The 26085-nt window shown below is 41.0% G+C and overlaps 1 protein-coding gene across 1 annotated transcript; it reads left to right on the top strand.

Annotated features, from left to right (window-relative positions):
* The first annotated feature begins 265 nt into the window (after window positions 1-265).
* On the top strand, window positions 266-26085 carry CCDC174 (coiled-coil domain containing 174). The gene is made up of 11 exons (XM_019433650.2): window positions 266-397; window positions 3701-3805; window positions 4503-4603; window positions 9007-9065; window positions 11781-11958; window positions 15254-15349; window positions 16325-16467; window positions 16826-16920; window positions 19991-20123; window positions 21858-22004; window positions 22416-26085. Exons 1-11 carry the CDS (start codon window positions 284-286, stop codon window positions 22712-22714), a joined length of 1470 nt encoding a protein of 489 aa, XP_019289195.1. The 5' UTR covers window positions 266-283; the 3' UTR covers window positions 22715-26085.

The following is a 26085-nucleotide window of genomic DNA, read 5'->3' as shown; positions in this document are numbered from 1 at the left end:
CACGGTGCCCTCCCCAAGATGGCGCCATCCCAGCACCCAATCCTCCTCATTCAAGATGGCGTCCGTCATTCTGAAAGCCACATTCCGTCCTTCTCAAGATGGCGCCAACACTAGCCCTTGTTACCTTCCTCTCTCTTCAAGATGGCCTTAGCTTAACAGTGGGCTTCTTTGACCCTCTCAAAATGGTGGCAGGCACAACATGCACAACATCTGACCCTTCCAAGATGGCGCCGGCGTCGCAAACTTATCCTCTGTATTATAACAGCACTTCCGGTTGCGCCGGATGCAGGCGTTAGAGGCCTGCGGGAGGGTGTCGGTGCTTGTCCGCTTTGTGCTGGGAGCCTCTGGCGCCAGAATGGACCGGAGGAAAAAGCCTTTGGACGTCACTGCCTCCTCGGTGAGTGCGGGTACGGTGATGCTCCGGGGCTCCGAGTTCTCCTCACCTCCACTAGACAAGAATCTCGACCTTGTGTGGCTTTCCCGCAAACAGGAACCCGAACCTGGCTTGTTTCAGTTGGGGACCCGGCCCAACTTTCTTACTGGGTTCTCCCCTCGGACGTACACCCGGACCGGGATTCCCTCCTTCGATACGGACCTGAACCTGATATCTTTTCCCCTTTAAGAATGTCCTTGCCCTTCTTCTGCGACAACCGGGCCAGGCCTCGTTGCCAGTCGTGTCTCCCTCCGTGGTCGGAGAGGAACCCCGGCCAGTGCTTGCTGTGCAGACACATTCCCCTTCCTCCTTTCTTTTCCAGTCCAGAGACCAGCAAGGTCCTCCCAGAACATGAGAGAATGTGACTTATTCCCCTGGATCCGAGAGCGCCCAGCGTCCCCTGACCAGGAACTAAACAGTTGTTAATGCACCCGTAGGTTGCGGTGCTTGCGAGTTGTAAGCTCTAACAGGACGTAAGCAGTTTTGTTAAACTAGCTACTTCTAAGAAGAGAACCTGCTCTGACGTTTCTGTGCACTATCTCGTTGAATTCACCCAGCTGCTTTAGAAAGTAGGTGCTATTAATATCCCGGTTTTACAGCTGATAACTTTGAGGCCCATTTAAGGCAAAGTGGCTTTCCCCAGTTTACATACAGAATTCTTAATGATAGAACTGGCTCACTCAATCTGGTTGTCTCCAAAGCTGTTGCCTTTTCTGTTACATCAGAGCAAATTGCCTAATATTTGATTTAATCTTCAATTTACTGCAGAGTATTAGGATGCGAAGGAAGTGCAAAGGAAAACTTCTATGTGTGCCAATATTTGAGTCTTTTTTCCTTGTCTGATATTGAACTTTAGTGCTAGTTAGTATGTTTGAGCAAAAAGAGCAAAAAAAGTATAAATAATAAAGTTATTCTATCCTGACAGGTTAAAATTAGCAGTAACCATAATAAGAATGTTCTCTGGGACAGTTTTCAGAGCATCTTCTTTTTAAAATTCAAAAGTAGTCCCAGAATAGGAAAATGTATGGCTAGAAAATGGAGGTGGTTAAGAAGGCTTAGAAGAAGAGGCTGTAAAGTTTTTGTGTTTAAAAGCTTAGATTATTAGGTTCTGGGATGAAACTTCCTTTAGCATTATTAAATCCCTGCTAAGGCTGCTTTTAAACTGATGTCTTCCAAAATAGAAATCCTTGAACTCATTTTGATTCCCCTTAAAAGTCAATCTGTGATGCTTTATAAGTATCCTGTTGATAAATGCCCACGTGGAAGCACCTGGGTGGCTCATTTGGTTAAGCTTCTGACTCTTGATTTTCAGCTTAGGTCATGATCTCACAGTCCTGAGATTGAGCCCCGTGTGGGGCTCTGCCCCAAGTATGGAGCCTGCTTGGGATTCTCTCTGTCCCCCTCTCTCTCTGCTCCCCCTTGCTCTCATGCGCACGTGCATGCTTTCTCTAAGCATTAAAAAAATGCCCATGTGTATAGGGAGCTGTATCTGGACCTTTAAAATGGAAACTGTCGTTATATCTTTCTTTGCAAAGTAGACACTAGGGATTGGTACAGTGAGAGATAGGCATGGATATTCACCCAACTGCCCTGTTCCCTTTGCCCTGGCCTTTCCTGTTCTTGAGCCCTGTGATTGAGCTAAACTTGCAGTTTCTAAAACATACATAAGCTTGGAGCTCTTTTCATTCACTCAGTCCACTTTATTTCCAGCTGTTGACATCTTGCATATCTTTTTTTAAAAATTTTATTATTTAAAAAAAAAATTTAATGTTTATTTTTTGGGGAGGAGAGGGGCAGAGAGAGAGGGGACACAGAATCCGAAGCAGGCTTCAGGCTCCAAGCTGTAAGCACAGAGCCTGACACAGGGTTTGATCTCATGAACCCCAAGATCATGACCTAAGCCAAAGTCGGATGCTTAACTGAGCCACCCAGGTGCCCCTTATTTATTTTAAGTAATCTCTACATCCAGTGTAGGGCTTGAATTCATGACCCTGACTGAGATCAAAAGTTGTACACCCCTCTGACTGGGCCAGCCAGGCGCCCTTTTCCTGTCTTTTAAGGCTCAACTCAAAGCTGTCTCTGACCGCTCTGGACAGCAGGAAATGCTCCTGCAGCTCAAATTTTATGCTATTTTCTTCCACTCTTTTTTTTTTCTTCTTAAAGACTTTTTAAGTAATCTATACACAACGTGGGGCTTGAACTTACAACCTTGAGACCAAGAGTCATATGTTCCGACTGAGCTGGCCAGGTGCCCCTGTTTTCTTCCATTCTTTTGTTTTTTTTTTTTTTTTTTGAGAGAGAGAGAGAGAGAGAGAGAGAGGGAGAGAGAGAGGGGTAGGTACCTGGGTGGCTTAGTTAAGTATCAGACTTTGGCTCAGGTCATGATCATACAGTTCTGGAGTTCAAGCCCCACATCGGGCTCTTTGTTATCAGCACAGAGCCCTCTTGGGATTCTCTCTCTCTCTCTCTCTCTCTCTCTCTCTCTCTCTCTCTCTTTCTCTCTCTTCTCTCTCTCTTTCTCTCTCTTTCTCTCTCTCTCCCTCTCCCTCTCTCCCCACCCCCCCCCCCCCCCCCGCCACATACTCTCTCAAAAATAAATAAACATTTAAAGAGAGAGAGTCTTAAGTAGGCTGCACACTTAGTACAGAGCCTGACTTGGGGCTCGGTCACGCCTCCATCTCACAATCCTGAAATCATGACCTCAGCCAAATCAGGAGTCAGTTAACCTTAATGCTTAACCTTAATGGACTGAGCTACCCGGGCACCCCTTCTTCCACTTTTAAAGTCATTTATTACATCTTACTGGTATTAGAAGTTACCTTTTTTATTAGATTGTAACTGAGGCAGAAGTGTTTCTATTTCATGTTTATATCCTGCTCTTCAGTACTTGGATAGTTGCTGAAGACATTTCTCTGCGGAAATAATAAATTGTTGTGATGATTACATGGGATTACAGTGTCAGTCAGAGAGGACGTGTTTAGTGTTGTTAATTCAGTCTGAATCTAATAGATGCAAACTTCATTTACTTTGAGTAATTACCAGCCCCTTGCCCAGTGTTGAAGGTTAGAGTAGAAATACGTCTCCAACAGAGCTGGAATGCAATATGACTTGACTTAGTTTGCACTGGATTCTATATTTAATTTTGTATTCATTTTTGTCTGTTTATAGGAACTTTAAATCTTGCTTTGAGAATTACAGTAACTTGGAAATCTGGTCACTCATTAGAACTAACCCATCGTTTTTGTTTGCTTATTGGTTTTATTCTAGTTGGTAGACCTTAAGGCTGAACTCTTCCGAAAACAAGAAGAATTCAAACAAGAAAAACTTCTAAAAGATTCTGGAGTTTTGGGAAAACCAAAAACAACTAATAAGGTAAAAATAAGATCTAGTTATCTCCATTGATTCCAAACATGAGGGAATTATTCCATAATTAGATTTTTTGAAAGTCTCCTGGTCTCTGCTACATATAAAAGTTCAGGGAAAATCCCTATCTTGTAGCTGAACATCCACATAAAATATATTATATTAAAATAGAAATTACAGCATTTAAAAGCCTATTATAATGTTGTATGTAATTCTTTAGCACTTCTTTTGGAAAAGCGCATGCTCTAATAAGTGGTTTTGTACCTGTTCACGGAAGATCAGCTACATAGGTATTATAAATCCAAACAGAGAGAAATAATTAGATAATACAGTAATATAGCAGAAAATACCAAGATCTTTAAGAGTTGTGAATGGTTTTCCGATTTTACAGGTAATGGTACTTATTGTTTGTATTACTGACTCTCTTGAGTTAAGTTGCAGTCATTCAGGAGATAAAAGATAAATGTGCAGTCGCGTAAAAGAAATTCTTTAAATAATTTAGGGCTTTTTTTTTTTTTTTTTTTTCTCAGCTCCAGCTCTTCCTTGTATAGTTTATTTGCCTGACATAGGTTGGCTGTCAGAAGATCTAGTTTTCTCCGTCGATCCATAAGATCTAATCTGTTTTTTTCTTCTGATGTATAAAAGTAGAGATTTTTTGCAATCATTTGGTATTTCTGTTTTGTCTTTTTAAATCAATATGCTGCAGAAACCAAGTATCTGGAGCAAACAGAATGTAGGAGTTACAAATAGAGCTGAGAAGGATGCAGAACAGAAGATTGAGGAACAGAAGACTTTAGACAAAGCAAGGTAGAGTTAAACTCTGATAAATGTACTTGCCTTTGGTGTTACCCAAGCAAAGAAGTGAGAGTTCCACTTCACACTTTTGAATTTATAGGTTTAATTTTGTCATCTTTTCAGTCAAATACTACAAAAATATAAAATAGCCTCTAAAAATAATATCATTTGTAATCATATAAGAAGATAAGACATAATCTCCATTTGGAACATGAAACAGAATCCAACTTTGAGCCTTTGTTAGGCACTAAGATTATCAACAAGTGTTGAAGAAGTGTCCCTAGGAAGGTGTGGCTCTGGGCTACTAGGTGTTATGATGTTAGCATTTCGAAACTGAATTTTCCCTTTAACTTTTTATTTTGAAAAACTTCAAAGCAACAGGCTAATTGAAAGGATGCCTGGGTGGCTCAATCGGTTAAGCATCCGACTTCAGCTCAGGTCATGATCTTGTGGTCTGTGAGTTCGCGCCCTGAGTTGGGCTTTGTGCTGACAGCTCAGAGCCTGGAGCCTGCTTCAGATCCTGTATCTCCCTCCCTCTCTGCCCCTTCCCCACTCACACTCTGTGTCTCTCTCAAAAATAAATACATATTTAAAAAAAAAAAAAGAATACAGTACCTGGGTTTACCAATTAATCTTTCCACATTTGCTTTGGCTCCTTTCTGTCTCTGGTGTGTGTGTGTGTGTGTGTGTGTGTTGCAGAGAAACTTTGTTAAACATCATGATACTTTGCCTCAAAATATTTCAGCATGTATCTCCTAAGAACAAGGATATTCTCCTACATAACCACAATAGTGCTATCATACCCAAGAAATTTAACACTGATAAAATAGTATTATATACAATATGATCTATAGTCCGAGTTTACCAGTTATCCTGGCACAGTTAAATCCTTTATAGTTTGTTTTGTTTTAATTCAGAATTCAAAGATTACACATTCCATTTAGTCTTCATTTTCTTTTCTTTCTTTCTTTCTTTCTTTCTTTCTTTCTTTCTTTCTTTCTTTCTGAGAGAGGGTGTAAGCAGGGAAGAGGGCAAAGGGGGAGAGAGAGAGAGAGAGAGAGAGAGAGAGAGAGAGAGAGAGAGAGAGAGAGAGAAAGAAAATATCTTAAGCAGGCTCCATGCTCAGCAGGGAGCCTGATGCAGGGCTTGATCCCATGACCCTGGGATCATGACCTGAGCTGAAATCAGGAGTCGGGAGCTCAACTGACTAAGCCATCCAAGCACCCCTCTTTTTTTTTTAAAGAGGGAGAGATTTTGTATATAGAATGACTTTCTTTTTTCTTCCTTTTATTAAAATTATTTTTTTAGTAATCTCTACACCCAACGTGGAGCTCAAACTCACAACTGAGATCAAGAGTCACATGCTCTACCAACTGATCCACCAGGCACCCCAGTTGTCCTATTTCTTTAGTCTCTTTTAATCTAGAATAATTCCCATGCCTTTTTGTCGTCTGTTGTACCATTACTGTTCTTGGTGAGTCCAGGCTTGTGTCTGCAGTGTCCCACAATCTGATTAGCGTCTCATTAACTGCTTTTGGTAAGAATAAGATGTAGGCCGTGTGTCCTTCCCATTGGATCACAGCAGGAGGTTCACAATGTCAGTTTGAGTTATTATTGGTGATGAACTTTGATCACTTGGTTAAGATAGATTTTTTCACTGTAAAGGTCTCTTTCCCGTTTGTAACTAATAATAATCTAAGGAGGGCAACTCTGAGACTATGAATATCTTGTTCACCAACATATTTCCACCCAGTGGAACCTTGTGACTTCTCAGTTGTTAGACTGGTGATTTCAAAGTGATGATTTTCTAATTCATTCGTTCCATTTTTATTTTTTCATTCCATTTGTTAGCTGGCATTCTTCTGTAAAGAAGAACTCTTTGTTATTTACAGTGTCACCCTAGACTCAGAGGGAATCCCAAGTTTGAATGTCTGTCATGACTCATGTGCTTTTGGATCTATTGCGTAATAAAAACTCTGCACTTGGAAACAGTAGTTGCTGAGATTACTCAGCTCTTCTGGGTTTGAAAAAAAGAGGCAGAATATTAGCGCATTTGGGGAATTGTTTTTCTTAGTGTTTGACCTCTTCCCAGCAGACATAGCATATGTTAATTTTTGAGACATCTTTCTCACCCTACTGGAATATTCTCAGAATTCTAATTTGTTGAAAGGTGCCATAATCCTTTGTTATTTACTGTATATAACAAGAGTTTTCCTGGGTACTTTGCTGTGATTTTTTTTTTATCCAGTAACCTATTACATAATACTTTGGCTTCTTTGTGCTTATGAAGAGTCAAGTCTGTCCTTGGTCTACAGGACTTCTGAGTCTCCCCAGAGCTCAAGATGGGCAGGGACAGTCCTTTGAGGATGTAAGACCTTAGGCAAGTTACTTCTCCATTGAGACGTTCCTTATCTATGAAGTGAGGTGGTTAATACTCAGCTCATGGAGCTTTGTAGGGAATTCATTAAAGGAGATACATAGTGTTTGGCACATAGTTGTTCCAGATAAGTGTCCCATACTCTTGCCCTCTGAATTCCATCTTTCTTACTTGACTGAAGAAATTGTTCTTTAAAGTCTCTAATGACTTCCTCATTTACTAAATCCAGTGGTGGCCATTTCTCTGACATCTTCCTTGATCTCCGTTATTCATCTGGAGACTCTTCCTGCCATCTTTCTGTTACACTGCATCCAGGCTTCTTACGCTTTCCCATGTTTGTTTGTTTTTTAAGTGTATTTATTTATTTTTTGAGAAAGAGAGTGCCCATGTGTGCTGGGGGAGTGGGGAACGGGCAGAGAGAAAGGAGAGAGAGAGAATCCCACTGAGAAGGCTCAGTGCTTCCAGTGCAGAGCCCTACACAGGGCTCAATCCCATGAATTGTGAGATCACGACCTGAGCTGAAATCAAGAGTTGCACACGTAACTGACTGAGTCCCCCAGGTACCCCTCCCACGCGTTCTTGTACCTGCCTCTCTCTGTCCTTATTTTGTGCCCCCCTCTCCTTTGCTCAGCATCCTCCACCATTGTGATCTCTGCTTGAACATATCAAGCTCATTCCTACTTCATCCTTCCTCTGTCTCACTTGCTTTCTCCCCAAGATCCTCTCATGGTTGGCTTCTTGCTCTGTAAGCCTTAGCTCAAATGTCACCTTCAGAGAGGTTTCCCCTGGCTACCCTTTCTAGCCTAGTGTCCTCCTGGTTACTCTATCCTAACACCTGTTTTTTTGTGGTTTGTTTTTTAAAAATTTTTTAGGTTTTATTTTCATTAAGACAGTAAGATTCTCTGATGACACAGCTTACTACGTTAAGCCCCCTCCGAAATAGAGTCCTCGTTACGGAAACAGTGCTTGGCATAGAGGAGGCCTGGAGGAAGTACTTGTTGAAGGAATGCATAAAATGGGAGAGGAATCTTTCTGACCTAGATGACGAAGATGCAGATGACGTACCTGATGGCATGCTTTCCGTGTGCGATCTAGTTACTCTCCATGACAACCCTAAGAGGCAGTGCTGTTTTTTTCATCTGTTACAGATTTAGGAACTGGGGGTGGGGTGGGGTACAAGAGAGGTGAAGTAATTTGTTCCAGAGCACACAGCCATGTGACCAAGGGACTTTATTGTCTTGGGATGCCATTAGAAGTGAAATTTTCCTTTATGATTAAGTGTGATTGATTCTTCGCAAGCAAAAGCTCACATGACTTCTTTGGGACTTCTCTTTACCATCATTAAGTATTTCTAAAATAAGGAATTGCCAGCCATCTTACTAAGTCTGTGTCCACTAAAAAGTAAATGTCACCAGAATTAACGTGACCAGTGAGTCTACTTTATTGAAATACCAGGGTTGATGTTTGTTTTTTATTAGCTGTGTCATGAATAAATTATTCATGCTCTGTGTAATACATATATGATGTATTCATGCATCATATTTTACCAGACTTCTAAGAAGTTGATCTTTAGCTCCCTTAGAGAAGCCTAATGAGCCACAGATGATCAGGGACTCGTGCCTTAAAACAGTAATGCAAAGGGTGTGCATTGAATATGGTGATCCCTTTAGAAGGTTGCACATAGAAAATGTTTCTATTTAGACACCTCTTTCTTTTTTTGGTATTTAACTTAGTTTGCATTTGGAATCTTAATTCATTATTTATTTTCAGATACTGATTGAGAATTTACTATATACCAGGTATTGTTCTAGGCACTGGGATATAGTCATTAATAAGAGAAAGATGGGGCTTGTCCTCATGGAACTTACATGAAGTTGGCAATCAGGAGTGTCTGGGTCTGAGGGTCCCCTTAGGGTGGGGTGGTCAGCTCAGCCTCATCGCCAGACTGGGCCTCCTGGCAGATTGCAGTAGTCAGGCAGCCTTCACACGAGTAGCAGGCGTAAGACCATTTCTAATACTTGTCTTTTTTTTCTCCTAGGGAGAAATTGGAAGAAAAAGCCAAATTATATGAAAAAATGACTAAAGGAGACTTTATAGGTAAATACAATAATTTATTCATACTTCTTTATTTTCTGTAACTCATATAGCCCTGTGGTATTTCGTTATTTATTAAAGTCACCTTAAGTACGGGGAGAGATTTAAGTAATAACATGCATTACCTTCTTTTTTTTTTTTTTTCAATATATGAAATTTATTGTCAAATTGGTTTCCATACAACACCCAGTGCTCATCCCAAAAGGTGCCCTCCTCAATACCCATCACCCACCCTCCCCTCCCTCCCACCCCCCATCAACCCTCAGTTTGTTCTCAGTTTTTAAGAGTCTCTTATGCTTTGGCTCTCTCCCACTCTAACCTCTTTTTTTTTTTTCCTTCCCCTCCCCCCATGGGTTTCTGTTAAGTTTCTCAGGATCCACATAAGAGTGAAAACATATGGTATCTGTCTTTCTCTGTATGGCTTATTTCACTTAGCATCACACTCTCCAGTTCCGTCCACATAGCTACAAAGGGCCATATTTCGTTCTTTCTCATTGCCATGTAGTACTCCATTGTGTATATAAACCACAATTTCTTTATCCATTCATCAGTTGATGGACATTTAGGCTCTTTCCACAATTTGGCTATTGTTGAGAGTGCTGCTATAAACATTGGGGTACAAGTGCCCCTATGCATCTGTACTCCTGTATCCCTTGGGTAAATTGCTAGCAGTGCTATTGCTGGGTCATAGGGTAGGTCTATTTTTAATTTTCTGAGGAACCTCCACACTGTTTTCCAGAGTGGCTGCACCAGTTAACATGCATTACCTTCTGAGCCAGCACAGGGATGAGAAAATACATCCACAGTAATCTCTGATTGTCCAGTGTGCACCACATGTTAGGTGCTATGAGGGGACAAACAAGGGTAGCATGAGCCAGATTCTCTTCTCGGCCTTCAAGGGGATTGTCATCAGCGGAGGACAATGGCACGCAGAACAAAGTAAAGTTAGGAAACGAGGTCTAAATAGGCTACAATTAGAAATGATTCTACCTATATTAAAAAATGACTGAGGGGAATTACAGGTATATCAGGGTGTAGGAGTTAGGTTTCCTTGTCCCTATTTTCTATTTTTTTCTGTGATGTGCCTGTAATTGCTTCTAAAATAATAAGATCCCCCTTTCCCCATACCCCCTCCCCCCCAGAGAAAGAACGCCCAGCCTTACTATTAGATAGCAGTAGAAGAGATTTTACAAGGCACTGCATTTTTCATTGCCAAAAGGCATGTGAGGAAGTCTTTAGGGAGAAGGTAGGCTCTAATAGGATCTCAAAGGCTTTGGAGAGCTGGAGAAAGGGATTCTGCAGGGTAGAGTGGTGAGAGAAGATCAGCAGAGAGAGGAGAGGGCTAGTGTTGGCAGACAGACTAGTATGGCTGGGCCTGATGGGCTGGGAAAGGGGGCAGTGGGGCAGCAGGAGAAGAGGCAGGGCCAGAACCTTGGTCATTGGCTGCCCACACAGCCAAACTCCCTCTTTCCAGATAGCAGAGGCATGTTCCCTGCCTGGCAGGGAGCCCAGCCTGGGAGAGGTAGGCACTCTCAAAGCTAGGGGACGTGGGGAGAGGCTGTGTCTTCCTTTTGATGAAGCAGCAGGGTGTCCATTAACCAGGAGGCCTCACTGTTATGTGGTCTTATAACTCCGCTCTGAGAAAGTACATCTCTTTCCCATGTGAGTTATTTTGTGGCTTAAAAAAAAATTAGTCTTTTTTTTTTTTTTTTTTAAATTCAGACTTTACTTGTAACGCTAATATAGAAATCAGGTCAGAGGAGTGTGCCTGTGGACCTGGGGATTTGGTTCTGTCCAGGATGGTGGGACCTGATAGGCCTGATAGGCATATTGGATGTTTGGGCAAGTTAAGTTTTGGAGCCTCAGTTATTCTCCACTGTACCTTGAGGGTTAACACCGGTACCTGGTAACAGGGAACGTAATACCTGTTCCATAGACCTTAATCCTGTACTCAGAGAAAAACCTCAGAGAAAATTCAGCATAGTGAAACTTAATGTAAATGTTATTTGTGAGTATTTCAACTGTCTTGGGTTAAATTGAATTAAAGTCACGGGTTGCTATATAGCTTTCAGCGTATATGTTTTAGCTCAAGCATATTATAAGCCATAGGTCTTACCCGTCTCTGTATGCACTACAGATCCTGGCACCATGCCTTGCCTGAAAGTGGTGTTAATTGCATTGAAAAGAATTCAGATGACTTCTTTTGCCTATATTATGACCCTTAGAACGCCATACCACAACAGTATAATTAGGGTTGGTAATAATATAGCCCCTTGATTGGGGAGCTACATGTAGTAACACAGGTCTGTTGCTCTGGTCTGGCGACATGAGAAATGCAGTCCTGCTTCTATATTATGTCATTGGGTGAATGAGTCTCTTTGAAATCACGTGGTTTTATCTTAAAGTTACATTCTGAGACCATATTGCTCACTCATTGTATTGATGAGGCAACAGAAGACTTTAGACTCTTAAGATTTGTTTAGTGTGGTATATGTTTCTGATGGCACATTTGCAGCTCCACGGTTAGATCCCCCAGTGGCTCTGTGTCTTTGTAAACTTTCGGGGGGTGGCGGGGGTGGCGGATGCATCGACTAGTGAGCCGTCCAGGGGGAGTGTAGCCGCCCAGTGGTGAATGTGACTGCTTCATATCAATTCCATATGTGGTTTACATCTTTGAGAAGAATGTCAAAAATCTGAATATTGATTTTTATGTCTTAGATGAAGAAGCGGAGGATATGTACCTTGTGGATTTCACACAGAAGATCATAGACAAACACAAAGAGATGGAGGTGTTTGGTGCCAATAGAGATTGTAGGAAGGCAGGAGAAAGAGACGATGATGAAGAAAATCTTTCTGAAAAAGATATACCTCCTCCCCAGGACCCCGGTGAAGAATGGTTGGTGATAATGACATTAATTGGTCATGTTAGCATTCTCAGACTTGTGTTTACTTTTTTTTTTTTTTTAAGTAAGCTCTGCACCCAACATGGAGCTTGAACTCATGACCCTGAGACCAAAAGTTACATACTCCACCGACAGCTGGTCAGGGGCCCCGACTCGTGTTTACTTTCTGAAAGTGATTTTGTTTGGATGCTATCAAACCATTTCTCTTCAGTCTTCCTCTCTTTCCTTTAAGATTGGATTTACAGAAACAGTGGCTCCATAGAAGAAATAATTAACAAGACCGAGTCAGGTGCAAAAGGCATTAATACACCTGTTTGACTGATGTGGAAGCGTTTAGACAGAAGCGTATTCCTTTCTTACCTGGGCTGCTGCCCAGGTCATAATTCAGGCATTGTGGAGAGTCACTGTCCAGCTGGTGGTGATCTTCATTTCCACAGAAAAAGGCAGGCAGGACTCTGGCTGGGGCATTTCTGGCAGTGTCGTGTAGGCATTGTGGACCTCGGACCTGCATAGCAGGTCTTTCACTGGCAGTATGACCTTGATCAAGTTCCATCCTCACTGAGGCTCAGTTTCCTCACCTGTAAAACAACGAAGCCCGGTTTTCCTTATTGTTTGCCTTAAACTCCCTTCAGGAAGTGAGAGTATGTTAAGCTACCCAAGAAACTGCTCTGTGGAGTAGAAGCACACATGTTGTAAACTTTTATTGAAATTATTCTAAATTTTACCTACGTGTACGTGAATGATGGGGAAGCAAACTAGTCTTTTCCCTGTGAGACCAATATGTCAATAAGTAAAGAGACCAGAATGAAAATTCCCTTCTAAGGATTTTCTCTACTGAAGACTGTGTTTACACACTTGTTCAGACGTGCCTAAAATTGCATAGAGCTGCACTGATGCTGTAAAACTGTCTTGAGAATAACCCCGCCTGCTCACCCTCCTGCCAGTGCAGAGCCTACCCACCTTCTCTTCCAGGCTCAAATATCCTCATTATTGGGATCTTTGTTGGGAACCGCTCAGGATAGTTTGCAGCACTTGCTGACCTTTTGTCAGCTCTTGGCCCTGTCGGTAGGAGTCATTGGTGAGTGTAAGAGAGCAGGTCCGGCTACTGAGGATTGCAGGGACCTCACATCTTCATACTACCGAGGGTGTCCACGTTGTCCGGAAATAACATGACATTGGGATAGAACAGATGTTATCTGCTTTCTAAAAATTTACATTTGGGCTAGGTTTTCTGGCTGCATACTTGTTAAAAGCAACCCAAAGAGAAGCACATACGACGTAGTCTCTTCTACTGATGCTTTCCCTCATCGTTTCCAGTATGAGCGATTTCTCCCTCACCCGAAATCTGGTAGCACTTAGATATGCTTCCGACTCCTTTGGGTCTTAGCTTCTCTTCATTATTGACACACAACTGGCCTCGTTACTAGAAAAAAAATTCGAGGCAAAACTTTGGTACTTCTTATATCCTCCCTGCTGATGTTAGGAAGCGTTTCATGGGCACGGGCCTTAACTCTCCCTGAGAGCGCTTTGAAGATGCCATGACTCTGAGCCCTGCCATATTACTCTTGTACCTCAAGTAATTGTTTTCCTGGAGCTTGTTCAGTGATTGCTGATTACATAGAGCACTTGCTGACTACTGTCTTGCCACTTCTGTTTTGAGGGGATCTGTACATTTTAGAGACCTTCTCCAGAAACAGAATAGCCTATGATTGCTTTTCATAGCAGAAATCTCATCTCCTTTGAAAGGTTTAATGTTTTTTTTTTTCTTCCTAATGCTTGTATGATTACTAGCAATTTGTCAGTGATTTGAAGAGTTTGGAGGGCAATTGAAGGTGTCACATGCCACCATATGGTGAAGGAAGACGCACCGCAAGCAGTTCTGACACTTTTTTTGTTTTTAAATTAAGCTCCAGAATTGTAGCTACTTGTAAAATCCTTTTGGTAGTTAAGTTCCAGGTGGTGGAAAATCTTTCCGCAAAAATACTGTAAATAATTACTCAGACCATCTGGCTAGATGATTTTATTTCTCTATTCATTAAAAAAAAGCGGAGGGGGGAGGGAGGAAGAAAGAAACTGCTTTCTGCAGTTGGAGGTTTTATTTCTCACAGCAATCAGCGTCAGGACTATAGTAATAGATTCCCAGACATTCAGTTTTCAAGTCATGGGCTAACAATTGGAATCAGCACGTGTAAGAGGAAAGAAATTGCTAACAAAAGCAAAGCCACATACATGAGACTCTGATATTGAGTTGCACCAGCAGTACTGACCCCTTTCTGTGTTTTTAGCCCCCTGCTAAAGGCTATAGGCAATTCCTTGCCCATAATTAAACAATAAATCTGTTGCATCATAATGCAGTTGAAATGTTTTCCATGAAAATCCGTCCATATTTCCTGTTGTGAGAAGTAGGAGTATTTCGTTTTGCCTTGATGTCTGCCTGGTTCCCCTGACTGTAACTTCTGTCTGGTTTGGGCAAAGCTAAAGAAAGCGGAACTAAAAGTAAAAGATAATAGACTGGCCCACCACTGAGCTGCTTTTGCGGTACAAAATGTGTGTTGCTTGGCTTCCTCCTAATTAATGAGTCCTCAAAGTAATCCTGACTTGAGAAATTTCTAATTGGAAGGAGCTGTACCAATTAGAAGAAGTAAAAGAAAGAATAAAAAGTCAGGTTTGCAAAGACTGAGAAAATGAGCAGGTTGAGCATGGTACAGAGCAAAGTTATGCTGGTAAAACATGTGGAATTGTCTAAACCAGACTGAAGGAAGTTCTGAGGTATTGCGACAAGGGTCTGTGTGGGGTGTTTTTATTTTATTTATTTTTTTAAATGTTTATTTTTGGGAGAGAGCAAGCGAGCATGCACACAAGCAGGGGAGGGGCAGAGAGAGAGAGAGAGAGGGAGACACAGAATCCAAAGCAGGCTCCAGGCCCTGAGCTGTCAGTGCAGAGCCCGATGTGGGCCTCCAACTCATGAACTGTGAGATCATGACCTGAGCCGAAGTCGGACGCTTGACCGACTGAGCCACCAGGCACCCTTGTATTAAATCACAGACATATATGATCAATCATTTTCTGCATTTTCTAAAACTAAGGTTTAACAGAAGGCACAATGAACTTATTGTGTCAACTTAAAAAAAAAAACATGTTCTTATCCGTGGTTATGGTCTCTCAGGGTTGAGAGTGTTTCTTGGTAGTGAAGCTTACATTACTTTTTTACTGTGCAACTAGTCTGTAACTTAAGGAACCATATGTCATGTACAAAGCCTTCTTCACATGTTTTCACTTTTATTTTAGGGTGGATTATGTGGATTCTTTAGGGCGATCTCGCCGCTGTATGAAAAAGGATTTGCCAGATCTGCTGGAGATGGATAAAAATCTTCAGGGGAGGCTGTAAGTATGTGATATGCAAACCTCTGCCCAGGTCTGAAATGCAGACATAGGGATTGTTTTATGGGTGAGGCTGCTTTTAGTTCATTGTCTTGATGGTCCAGTAAGAAGGTTTTTTTCTTGATGTGTAAGAATATTTGCTGAAGAACTCTTCTATGGTTAGCACACACACATAATCCACACTCAGGGAACAACCTGAATAGTTGATCATCCATATTGTGTAGCCACTGAAAGGGATGAGTTGGAGCTATATCTGTTTACTTGGAAGGGTGTCTGATTATCAGAGTTAAAAATATAGAATGAGCCCAAACCAACAAACAAACCTTTGTGGAGAAAGATATTTAGGAATATATACTTGGTTATCCCATAGCAAGTGAGAGCACGGAAGTGGTTAGCTTATTAACTTTTTCTTTATACTAATTTTTGTATTTTGAAGCAAGGGCCTTATTGCTAGATTTTTTCCTTTAGGGCCAGAGACCTCTAAGAGATAACTTGCTAGTACACTCCAGGGAGTAAAATTCCCCTCACCAAGGGCAGTTTTGATGTGGAAAGTCCACCTTGTCCAAGTCCTTCAGGTTCAGATCGGCCTGGGCTCAGCACAAGGAAGGAAGTGCAGGAGCCCTGAGCCGCCTGACACGGGACAGGAGACACTGCCTGGCTGCAGTGTTATGCAGCTGACCATGCAGCCGAGGCCCTGGCTTCTTCCTCCCCTTTAGCCCAGAAGGGGATGGGAAGGAAAGTGGTTTGTCTCAAGTGCTGAGGCAAGATTCTGTTGCACTAATGTAACAAGTCAGCTGCTTAATTAAAGAAAGATGAAAACAGTTTTTGCAGTTTCCCAGTGGTATTGTGGGTCAGAAAATTCTGTAAGGAATTATCTTATCAGCTAGAATTACTTGTCCATGATCCAGCTTACTGAACTGAAGTATTGCTGTCTCACAGCTCTTACCTAAATATAGCTTTGCTCTGTCCCCCTACTAGTTTCGTTAGTCCTGCTAATGAGAAAACCTTATTATCTGAAGATATGAGAAAAGAACTTCAGCGCCAGCAATGGGAGGAAGAAGAAAGAGAGGCCTTGAAAAGGCCGATGGGGCCCATACATTATGAAGACATTCGTGAAAATGGTATAATCATCTTGCAGCTTTTTAAATCTTTTTGTTTTTTTTGGACTAATGGCAAGCATAAAGGGAAATATTCATAAAGCTGTAGCTCTTACATAGAAATAAAAGATTCTGATTTCGAAATTGAAAATATCCCCTTTGTTTGCTTTATAGCCTAAAAAATACTCTTGTTGGGAATATCTTTCTAACAGAGGGCCTGCTGATCATAAGCAGGAGATCTTTTTGGCTTAGCTGCCTTTTTTTTTTTTAAACTTGTGTCAAATATTACTGCGTTTCTTTTTGCCTTCATTGGAAATTTAGCCTGACTCTAATTTGTTAATCAGGGAACTCTAATCTTCTGAAAAATTGTGACTTATTTCAGAGGCCCGGCAACTTGGTGTTGGATATTTTGCCTTTGCCCGAGATAAAGAGTTGAGAAACAAGCAGATGAAAACATTAGAGATGCTACGTGAACAGGTAAAAATTAAATTCAGAATTGATGTTAAGTATTTGAGAGCGGTTTGTTTCTTGTTGGACCATATTATGGAAATGGTCTATTTTTTAAATTGATACTCAAAATGGCCTTTTTAAAAAAAATTTTTTTTTAACGTTTATTTATTTTTGAGACAGAGACAGAGCATGAATGGGGGAGGGTCAGAGAGAGAGGGAGACACAGAATCTGAAACAGGCTCCAGGCTCTGAGCTGTCAGCACAGAGCCTGACACAGGGCTCGAACTCGCGGACCATGAGATCATGACCTGAGCCAAAGTCGGACACTTAACCGACTGAACTACCCAGGCGCCCCGGCCTTTTTTAAAAAATATTTATTTAATGGTTAATATTCAGAGCAGTGATAGATAAAAGTACATTAAATAAACTTTCAATTTTATTAAAGATTAATATTTCTGGTAATTAGTAAATATTGTGGCCATAAACCAGATACTGTATTATTACTTTTTAATTGATGTATAATTAACACATAACATGTTAGTTTCAGGTATACAATATACTTATTCAGTATTTGTGTATATAGCAAATTGATTGTTACATTAAGTTTAGTTACTATCTGTCACTATACATAGTTATAAAAATTTTTTTTCTTGTGATGAGAACTTTTAAGATGTACTGTCTTAGCAACTTTCAGATATGCATTACAGTATTATTAACTGTGATTGCCGTGTTTTACATTACATCCCCATGACTTACTTATTTTATAAGTGGAAGTTTAAATACCTTTCGATTCCTGTCACCCATTTTGTCCACCCCCTACCCTCACTTCTGTCAACCACCAATCTGTTCTCTGTATCTATAAGCTTATATTTGTCTTTGTTGTTTTTTTTTTTTCCTTAGGGAAGGGGGTTAGATTCCACATATAAGTGAGATCATGCAGTATTTGTCTTTTCCTGTCTGACTTATCTCATTTAGTATAATGTTCTCAAGGTCCATCCATCTGGTTCAAATGACAAAATATACTTCTTTTTTATGGCTGAGTAATACTCCATTCCTCCCACCCCTTCTGTATCCATTCATCCATTGATGGACACTTAGGTTGTTTCCATGTCTTGGCTGTTGTACATAATTCTGCAGTGAACATGGGGATGCAGATATCTTTTTGAGTTAGCATTTTCATTTTCTTCAGATAAATAAGCGGAACTGGAATCACTGGATCATATGGTTAATTTTTTGAGGAACCTCTATACTGTTTTCCATAGTGACTGCACCTATTTACGTGCCTACCAGCAATGCACAAGTGTTCCCCTTTCTCTACATCCTTGCCAACATTTGTTGTTTCTAGTCTTTTTGATAATAGTCATTCTAATAGGTACGAGATGAAAGCTCATTATGGTTTTAGATTTGCATTTCCCTGATGATCAGTGATATTTAGCATCTGTTCATGTGTCTTTTAGCCATCTGTGTGTATTTTTGGAAAAATGTCTGTTCAAATTATCTGCCTGTTTTTTAATTGGACTGTTTTAATATATATATTAATCCCTTATCCGATAATATGATTTGCAAATACATCTCCCATCCAGTAGGTTGTCTTTCATTTTGTTGATGGGTTCCTTTGCTGTGCAGAAGTTTTTAGTTAGATATAGTCCCACTTGTTTGTTTTTGCTTTTCTTGCCTTTGCTTTTAGTGTCAGATCCAAAAAGTCATTGCCAAGACTGATGTTAAGGAGCTTATGGCCTATATTTTCTTCAAGACGTGTTATAGTTTGGAGTCTTGTGTTCAAGTCTTTAGTCCATTTTGGGTTAATTTTTGTATATGGTGTAAGATAGCGGTCCAGTTTCATTCTTTGCACCTGCCTGTTCCTTTTTTCTCACATGATTTATTAAAGAGATTGTCTTTTCCCCATTGCATATTATTGGCTCCTTTGTCATAAATCAATTGACTGTGGATGCTTGGCTTTATTTCTGGGTTCTCTTTTCTGTTCCACTGATCTTTGTGTCTGTTTCTATGCCAGTGCCTAACTGCTTTGATTGCTATAGCTTTGTAATATAGTTTGAAATCAGGGAGTCTGAGGCTTCCAGTTTTTTTTTTCTTTCTCAAGAATGCTTATTCATGGTCTTTAGTGTTTCCATACAAATTTTAGCATTGTTTGTTCTATTGTGAAAAATACTTGTTGCAATTTTGATAGAGATTGCATTGAATCGTAGATTGCTTTGGGTAATATGGATGTTTTATTAATATTCATTCTTCCAGTCTATGAGCATGCTATATTTTTCCATTTCTTTGTGTCTTCTTCAGTTTCTTTCATTGTTGCTTTATGGTTTTCAGAGTACAGGTCTTTTACCTCCTAGGTTAAATTTATTCCTAAGCATTTTATTCTTTTTGATGTAATTATAAATGGGAATGTCTTCTTAATTCTTTTTCTGATAGTTTGTTACTAGTGTATAGAAACATAACAGATTTTTGTATATTGCTTTTGTGTCTTGCAACTTCACTGAATTCGTTTATTAGTTCCAACAGTTTTTTGGTTGGTGTCTTTAGGGTTTCTATATATAACATCCCGTCTTCTGCAAATAGTGACAGTTTTATCAATAAACTATTATTTATCAGTATCAGAATGCTATTATAGTTTTATGAATGTAATTGCTATTCTATTTTGGTGTTCCAGACTTTAAAATTGTAGCTGCTTAGAACTAACTTATATAACTTTGATGTTTTAAATTTGGTTTTAAGTATGGTACTTTTAGAGTGGCCTGGGTAAGAAAATAGAGAGTTATTTAAGGGATTTATTTAAGGGATTAAGGAGTAGAACAGAATTGGTTGGTTTCCTTGAATGTGAAGCATTCCAGGGCGCTCTGTGAACACTCGCTAAACTTAGAAAACATGCCAGAGGGCTTGTGTAAGAGGGCCTCCTAGGTCTGTGTTTTGAAGAGCTCAAGGCTAGCTGCCTAGTGGTGGCCTGAAATCAATTAATTAGTCTGTTTTTTAAGATGAAATTAATATTTAATCCTTTAAATTCACTTTTAATAATTTTAATTTGAGAAGAAATATTGTGAATTTGATTTACAGTAAATTTCTAATTTTCTGTTATATTCAGACAACAGATCAGAGAACAAAACGAGAGAACATAAAGGAAAAGCGAAAGGCTATGTTAGAAGCAAGGCTTGCTAAACTCCGACAAAAAAAGATGAAAAAGTCAAAAGAAGATGGAGCAGAGGAAGAAAACAAAGGTATATCATGGCTCATTGTGTCTGAACTTCAAAAGGAAAATCTTTAGTTCTAATGATGTCTCAGTGAACAGGACTGACAATCTGGAAATGAGCCATTTAGTTTTATTCTCTAAGCAAGCAGGGTACCTTTGGGGTACTGCCAGGAGCAGTTTTTTATAATCCACGTGGTGCAGAATGACACTCGAAAGAATCTTTTTATACGACAAGAATATTAACGAACAGGACATTGTGTTACTTCATAGAAGGGCCTGGCTTAGTAAACGAGACTTCACTTAGAGCAGAGATGTTTTAAGATAAAGTTTTGTTGTACACACACGTTTTAGACTTGGTTTCTTTCGCTATGGCTATAAGTTTTTTTGGTTATTGTGCATTAATTTATTTTAAAGGAGAAATATATTCACAAAGTGACATAAAGGAAAGAATTTACGAGTATAGACAGCTTCTGAAAGGACTGTCACAACACGTGGAAACACCACATGGCATGTTGTGTCCCTGAAGGATTCTGCTTGCTGCATGAGCTACCCTAGTCTGGGCTTCACTGCCATTCCTGAGACTCCTGCATAGACTGGCTCCAACGAGCTGGAAGTCTATTTTTGGTTTTAATCCTTTGGAGGTGGTGGGTGTCTAGGCAGGTAGTAGCTCTGCCCCACGTGGTCACCCAGTCCCCAGCTTCCTCCTGTTTTCCTGCTTCTGCCGTTCCTAGAGTGATGCTCTACCTGCAGGGTGGAAGCTTGCTCCCTACCACCTGTTCATGGTCCAACCCTAGGGAAGCGGGAAAGAGGGGAGAGGAACCTGTTGCTTCTTTAGGAATGTGAACTGGAAGGCCCACACAACCATGCATTTACAACCCACTGGCCTGATTGCAGCTGCAGGGGCCCCTGGGGAATGGCCTGTCTAGCGAGGTGGCCACATCTCTAACTGAAACTGGGGGCAGGGCGTTCCATTCCCAAAACGAAAAAGGTGAGTGTGGGTTTCAGGAGCATGTTATACAAGCCTCTCCTGCTCACACGGAAGCCTTGTGCTAAGCCATCGGCCATTTTCTATTCTGAACACAGCTTCAGTTTAGCTTTGAAAGGAGACAAGAAACATTTAGGAATTGGAAGGTCATCTGTTTAGTTTTGTATAAATGCTGTGTTCCTGTAACATGTTAAGCTCTGCATATTGTTTCTCTATTTTTTGCTCTACCCCTGAACATCTGTCACCTCTACAAGATGTGGAGCGCCACACAGTGTTTTTTGAAAAATCTTTCTTTTAAAATCTAGCCAAAGGTGAAGAGCCTACAGCCCGCTGCCACACCCCAGCTCTTTGTCACTCCAAGTTCTCTTGCTTTTTCTGAGACTCTTATTTTAGTGGAGTAACTGGGGGTTTCTGGTCCTTCGGTTGTCGGTCTGGGGAAACAGGGTGGCATAGTAGGAAGCACAGAGACTTTGAAATACATCCCACCTGGGTTCAGATCCTGGCTCTTGTCACTTTCTACCTGTGTAGCATTTCTGAGCTTAATTTTCCTCATTTATAAAATAGGAATAGTAACCCTGACTTTATGAGGGTTATTATAAGAATTACACAAACTATTGTACACATGGTACTTAGTTCACTCCCTGGGCCAAGATAGGTGCTCATTAAATACTGGCTGTTACTTTTACTCTCAAGATGAGCATGTTCTATTTAATGTTTATTTTAATAATAGCTTTAAGTTTTATTATAGTGATGTCTTATTCTCTTGCAAAAAAATAGATGTTATTGGGCCTTTGCCACCAGAACCAGAGGCTGTGCCAACCCCACGTACTGCTGCCCAGAGTAGCAAAGTGGAAGTCATCGTTCAGGAGAGGAAGGATACCCGCCCGGGAGTGCCGCATGTCCGAGAGTGGGACAGAGGAAAAGGTAAGTGTCTTCTAAAACTCAATGAAGGCCAAAATTTGTATTTTGTTGTGAAGTACCTACATTATGTCTAGCAAATGATTTGAGTGTTTGGTTTTTCTGTATTTCTCTCTCAGATGTAATTTTAGTGCCTTTTTGGCAATACTTCCAGAAGCTACCAGCCTTCTCCGCCAGAGCCTTCCTTGAATCTTCCCCATCTGGAAGTAGTCACTCCCTTTGCTTAGCCTGCTGCTTCCTTATATTTTTGTAGGCCTTACATATACCTCGTATTATATTATTGCTTTCCTTGCTATCTCCTCCAGAGAATGGGAGTTGCCATTTAAGAAGTATATGTAATAATCGAAAAGTAATAACAATAAAAATTCAACTGATTTGGTCTTTACTTCTAATAATACTCTTTCTTATTTTTATTAGAGTTTTCCTTTGGGTTCTGGTCGAAGAGGCAGTCAGATCTCCGGGCTGAGAGAGATCCTGAGTTTGCCCCACCATCGGATTACTTTGTGGGTCAAAAGAGAACTGCTTCCCTCAGTAACGAGACGTGGAGCAGACCTGCAGCTGTACCGAGCGACCCAGGACAGTGCTCTGGCCAGAGTCGTGACACTGGCTCTTCACATCCACCACCCACTCCTGCCCCCAGCAGCCCACCACGAGCCCCGACAGTCACTTTTGAAACTCTGGACGATATGATATCATATTACAAACAAGTGACATGAATTTCCAAACCGTTCTGATTTGGGTCTCTACTGTGGATAGTGCCTTCTTCTCCTAAATTGGGGAAGATAATTTAATTTTAGGGACCGAATTGTACCTGTTTCCTCCCGTCCTTTCCCTGGAAGACACAGACTTCAGGTTGGATTTGTCTGTCAGCAAGGAAGAAAGTGAATGGTACCATGGGAATTCTGTGGCCACTTGGCTGTTCATTTTTTTCTGATTGATATGGAGCCCTGTCCTGGATTTATGTGTAAGCTGTCACGTACGACCCCGAAGAGCTCGTAACCCTGTTTCATAACCACTTCCTTGGCTTACCTAGATTTAAGTGTTCCATTCCTTTCCTTTTGCAGATACTAGAGTGCAGCTTTCTTTGTTCCAAGGATTCAGCTTCCGTATCAATTCCATATCTGTCGGGAGGTGTGTTAGGCTGTCAAAGTGGCAAATGAGGGGACACTGTGTGGGGCAAAGTGATCTAGTCTCCAAGAGGACCATGAAGCTGGTGGACTATTAAGTAATAACATTTGAAATAAGATCAGAGAGGAGAACTTCATAATCCAGAAAGGTAGAGGTTGAAGTCACTTATCTTGTCATCCCATCCTAAATGATGGTTGTCACCACACATGCCTAGTGGGCATTTGGTAAGTGTATGTAGAGTCCCTGGGGCACATGTGGAGGCTGCTCAGCCTAGTCAGAGAGTGAGATGCTTCTTAGCTTAAGGGTTAGTTTTTCAGCTGGGCCTGCCTCTCTGTTGCGTCCACTGTAGGCCCTCATCACTCTCAGGAGCCAAGTCACATCAGAAGTCTGATAGGAATAGACCTGAGCTGGAGTAAGAGGCAGGGAGGTCCCTTTGTCTTTACTAACAATGAGCAGAGCTCCAGAAGCATTTCCTGTGCCCGCTGCACCTCCGTGTCTTTACAGCTGCAGACAAGCAGTGGGAGTTGGCCCATAGGACTCCCTGTAAGAATGTGCTAGAGCAGGTCTTTTAGGTGCCAGAAGGAGCCTGCACTCTTGGGGCTCTGATGCACATAGTCTCAGTGGTATTGATGGGAATGCCCCCTTCTCATTACAGATTGCAAACTGCAGTGCAGAGAAGGTCAATGACTTGTCCAAGGTCATGTAGCATCCGTATGGCAGCTCTGGGACTTCAGGGCAGTTTATTTAGGCTCATGTTTGCTCTAGCCTCACTTTCTCCAGTGCCATCTGCTCTCAGTCTTGTCCCAGTTATCAAATAGTATTAGATGAAAATCCCAGATTCTTGCAAACTTAACCTCTGAACTCCATGTCAAAGGCAAAGTTGCCTGCCCTATTAAGGGTCATTCTGTCAGCCTGATCAGGCAAATACCTCTTCAAAAAAAATTTTTTTAATGTTTATTTTTTGAGAGCTTGAGTGGGGGAGGGGCAGAGAGCGAGGGAGACACAGACTCTGAAGCAGGCTCCAGGCTCTGAGCTCTCAGTACAGAGCCCCATGTAGGGCTTGAACTCGTGAACCGTGAGATCAGGACCTGAGCTGAAGTCAGACACTTAACCGACTGAGCCACCCAGGCGTCCCAGGCAAATACTTCTTTTTAAAAAAATATACATTAATATCAACTGACCCAGTCACATTTTTTGCAAAACTTGATAAGCTGATCCTAAAATTGGTATGGAATTGAAGAGACGCAGAGTATCCAAAACAATCTTGAAAAAGAACAAAGTTGGAGGACTCGCACTTCCTCATTTCAAGACTTACTACAAGCTACAGGAATCAAAGCAGTGCAGTACTGACCTAGATCCATGGACTAGCGTTGAGTCCAAAAATAAATCCTTATTTCTGTGGTCAGTTGAGTTTTGACAGTGGTGCCAAGGCCATCCAATGGGGTAAAGGATAGTTTCTTCAGATGATTTTGGGACAACTATCTGCATGCAAAAGAATGAATTTGGACCCACAACTCAGACCATAAACAAAACCATCTCATTGTCAAAATGGATCAAAGACCTAAACATAGGAACTAAAGCTACAAAACCAACTGAAACAGCTTGTAGTACAAAGGGAGAGGGACAAAAAAGGAAAATTGGAATACTAGAGAGGAAAAATAGAAATAATAGTTCACTGGAATCCTAAGAAAACAAAAAAATGGAAGGGAAGAACGAAAACAATAGACAAATGAGAACAATGGAAAGAACGTGTTTATGAGGTAGAGCAGAAGGACTTGAGAGCTGATTGTGGAGAACAGGCGGGAAGGCCAGCCAGACAGCAGTAAGCCCAGGCCTGTGGGAGTAGTGGTCATGAGCAGGATCCCCAAATAACCTTTCATCGTTGCCCAGGATGGCCCAACCTAGGGTGGATGGCGAAGCAGTCTGCTCTTTGGCTTATGGTCACTGTCGACTAATAACTGTAAGTCGGATGTCCTCTAGGATGTCAAGACTATATAAACATTTCTAATCCTCTCTTAGCATACATGTAGTTGTTTCATGAGCCCAGTTAACATCCTCTTCCTTTTCAGACCCAGAGCTGAAGTGTTAACACAATTAGTTTTACCGGTTCTTGTGGGCCTGTTTTGTACACATGTATCCAGCAGATGGCGTTCAAGTCCTCAAGACTTCAGATCACTCTAGAACAGCACTGCCCCATAGAAATAGGATGCGAGCCCTCTGTCATTTTCAGTTTTCTGGGACCCACATTACAAAAGTGTAATTAATTTTATTGTATACTTTATTTAGTATATCCAAAATATTTCAACACTCCATATTAAAAAAATATTGAAATATTTTACATTTGTTTTCACACCAAGTGTTCAAAATCAACTGCAAATCCTCCATGGTACGTCTCAATTCGGATGCTAAGTTTTCATCAGGAGTACTCAATCTGTATTTATATGTCATAAAACATACAGGAAAAAGTAGACTCACACATCCACATTGTTGCAAAAAGACAAACATTTTTAAGTTTGCCAGTAACTGAATCCAATATCAAGTCATAATACAATTTTAGTTCTTAGTCATACTAGCCACATTTCAGATGCTCAAAAGACACGTGTCTAGGGCTACTGTCCAGCACAGTACAACTCTACATGATCTGTTTTTATACACTTTATGGTCTGACCACACCTACTCCTCCCATTAGCAGCTAAAGGACTGATAAACATTTCTTCCAGGCATACGTTAAGCATTCAAGATATTATGGCAGTGTTTCACTTGAAGGCAAGGAGCAGTGAAATCTGTCAGAAAACATGACCACACCTTATTCATATCTTTGTAGAGCTAAGCGGAATGTTTTGGATCAGAAATTGCTTTGAATTACTTGTTTTCATTGTAATCTTTCCTCCGGGCCTTTGTGTGTTTTGATACAGTTCATTTGAATCGGCTAAATAAATCATTTTGTTTGCTTGCAAAA

Source organism: Panthera pardus, unplaced genomic scaffold, assembly GCF_024362965.1.
Source record: "Panthera pardus isolate Hobbes unplaced genomic scaffold, ASM2436296v1 HiC_scaffold_8, whole genome shotgun sequence".
NCBI classification, from domain to species: domain Eukaryota; kingdom Metazoa; phylum Chordata; class Mammalia; order Carnivora; family Felidae; genus Panthera; species Panthera pardus.
The sequence above is the reverse complement of the archived record's forward strand: the minus strand, read 5'-3'. Positions and strand labels throughout refer to the sequence as shown.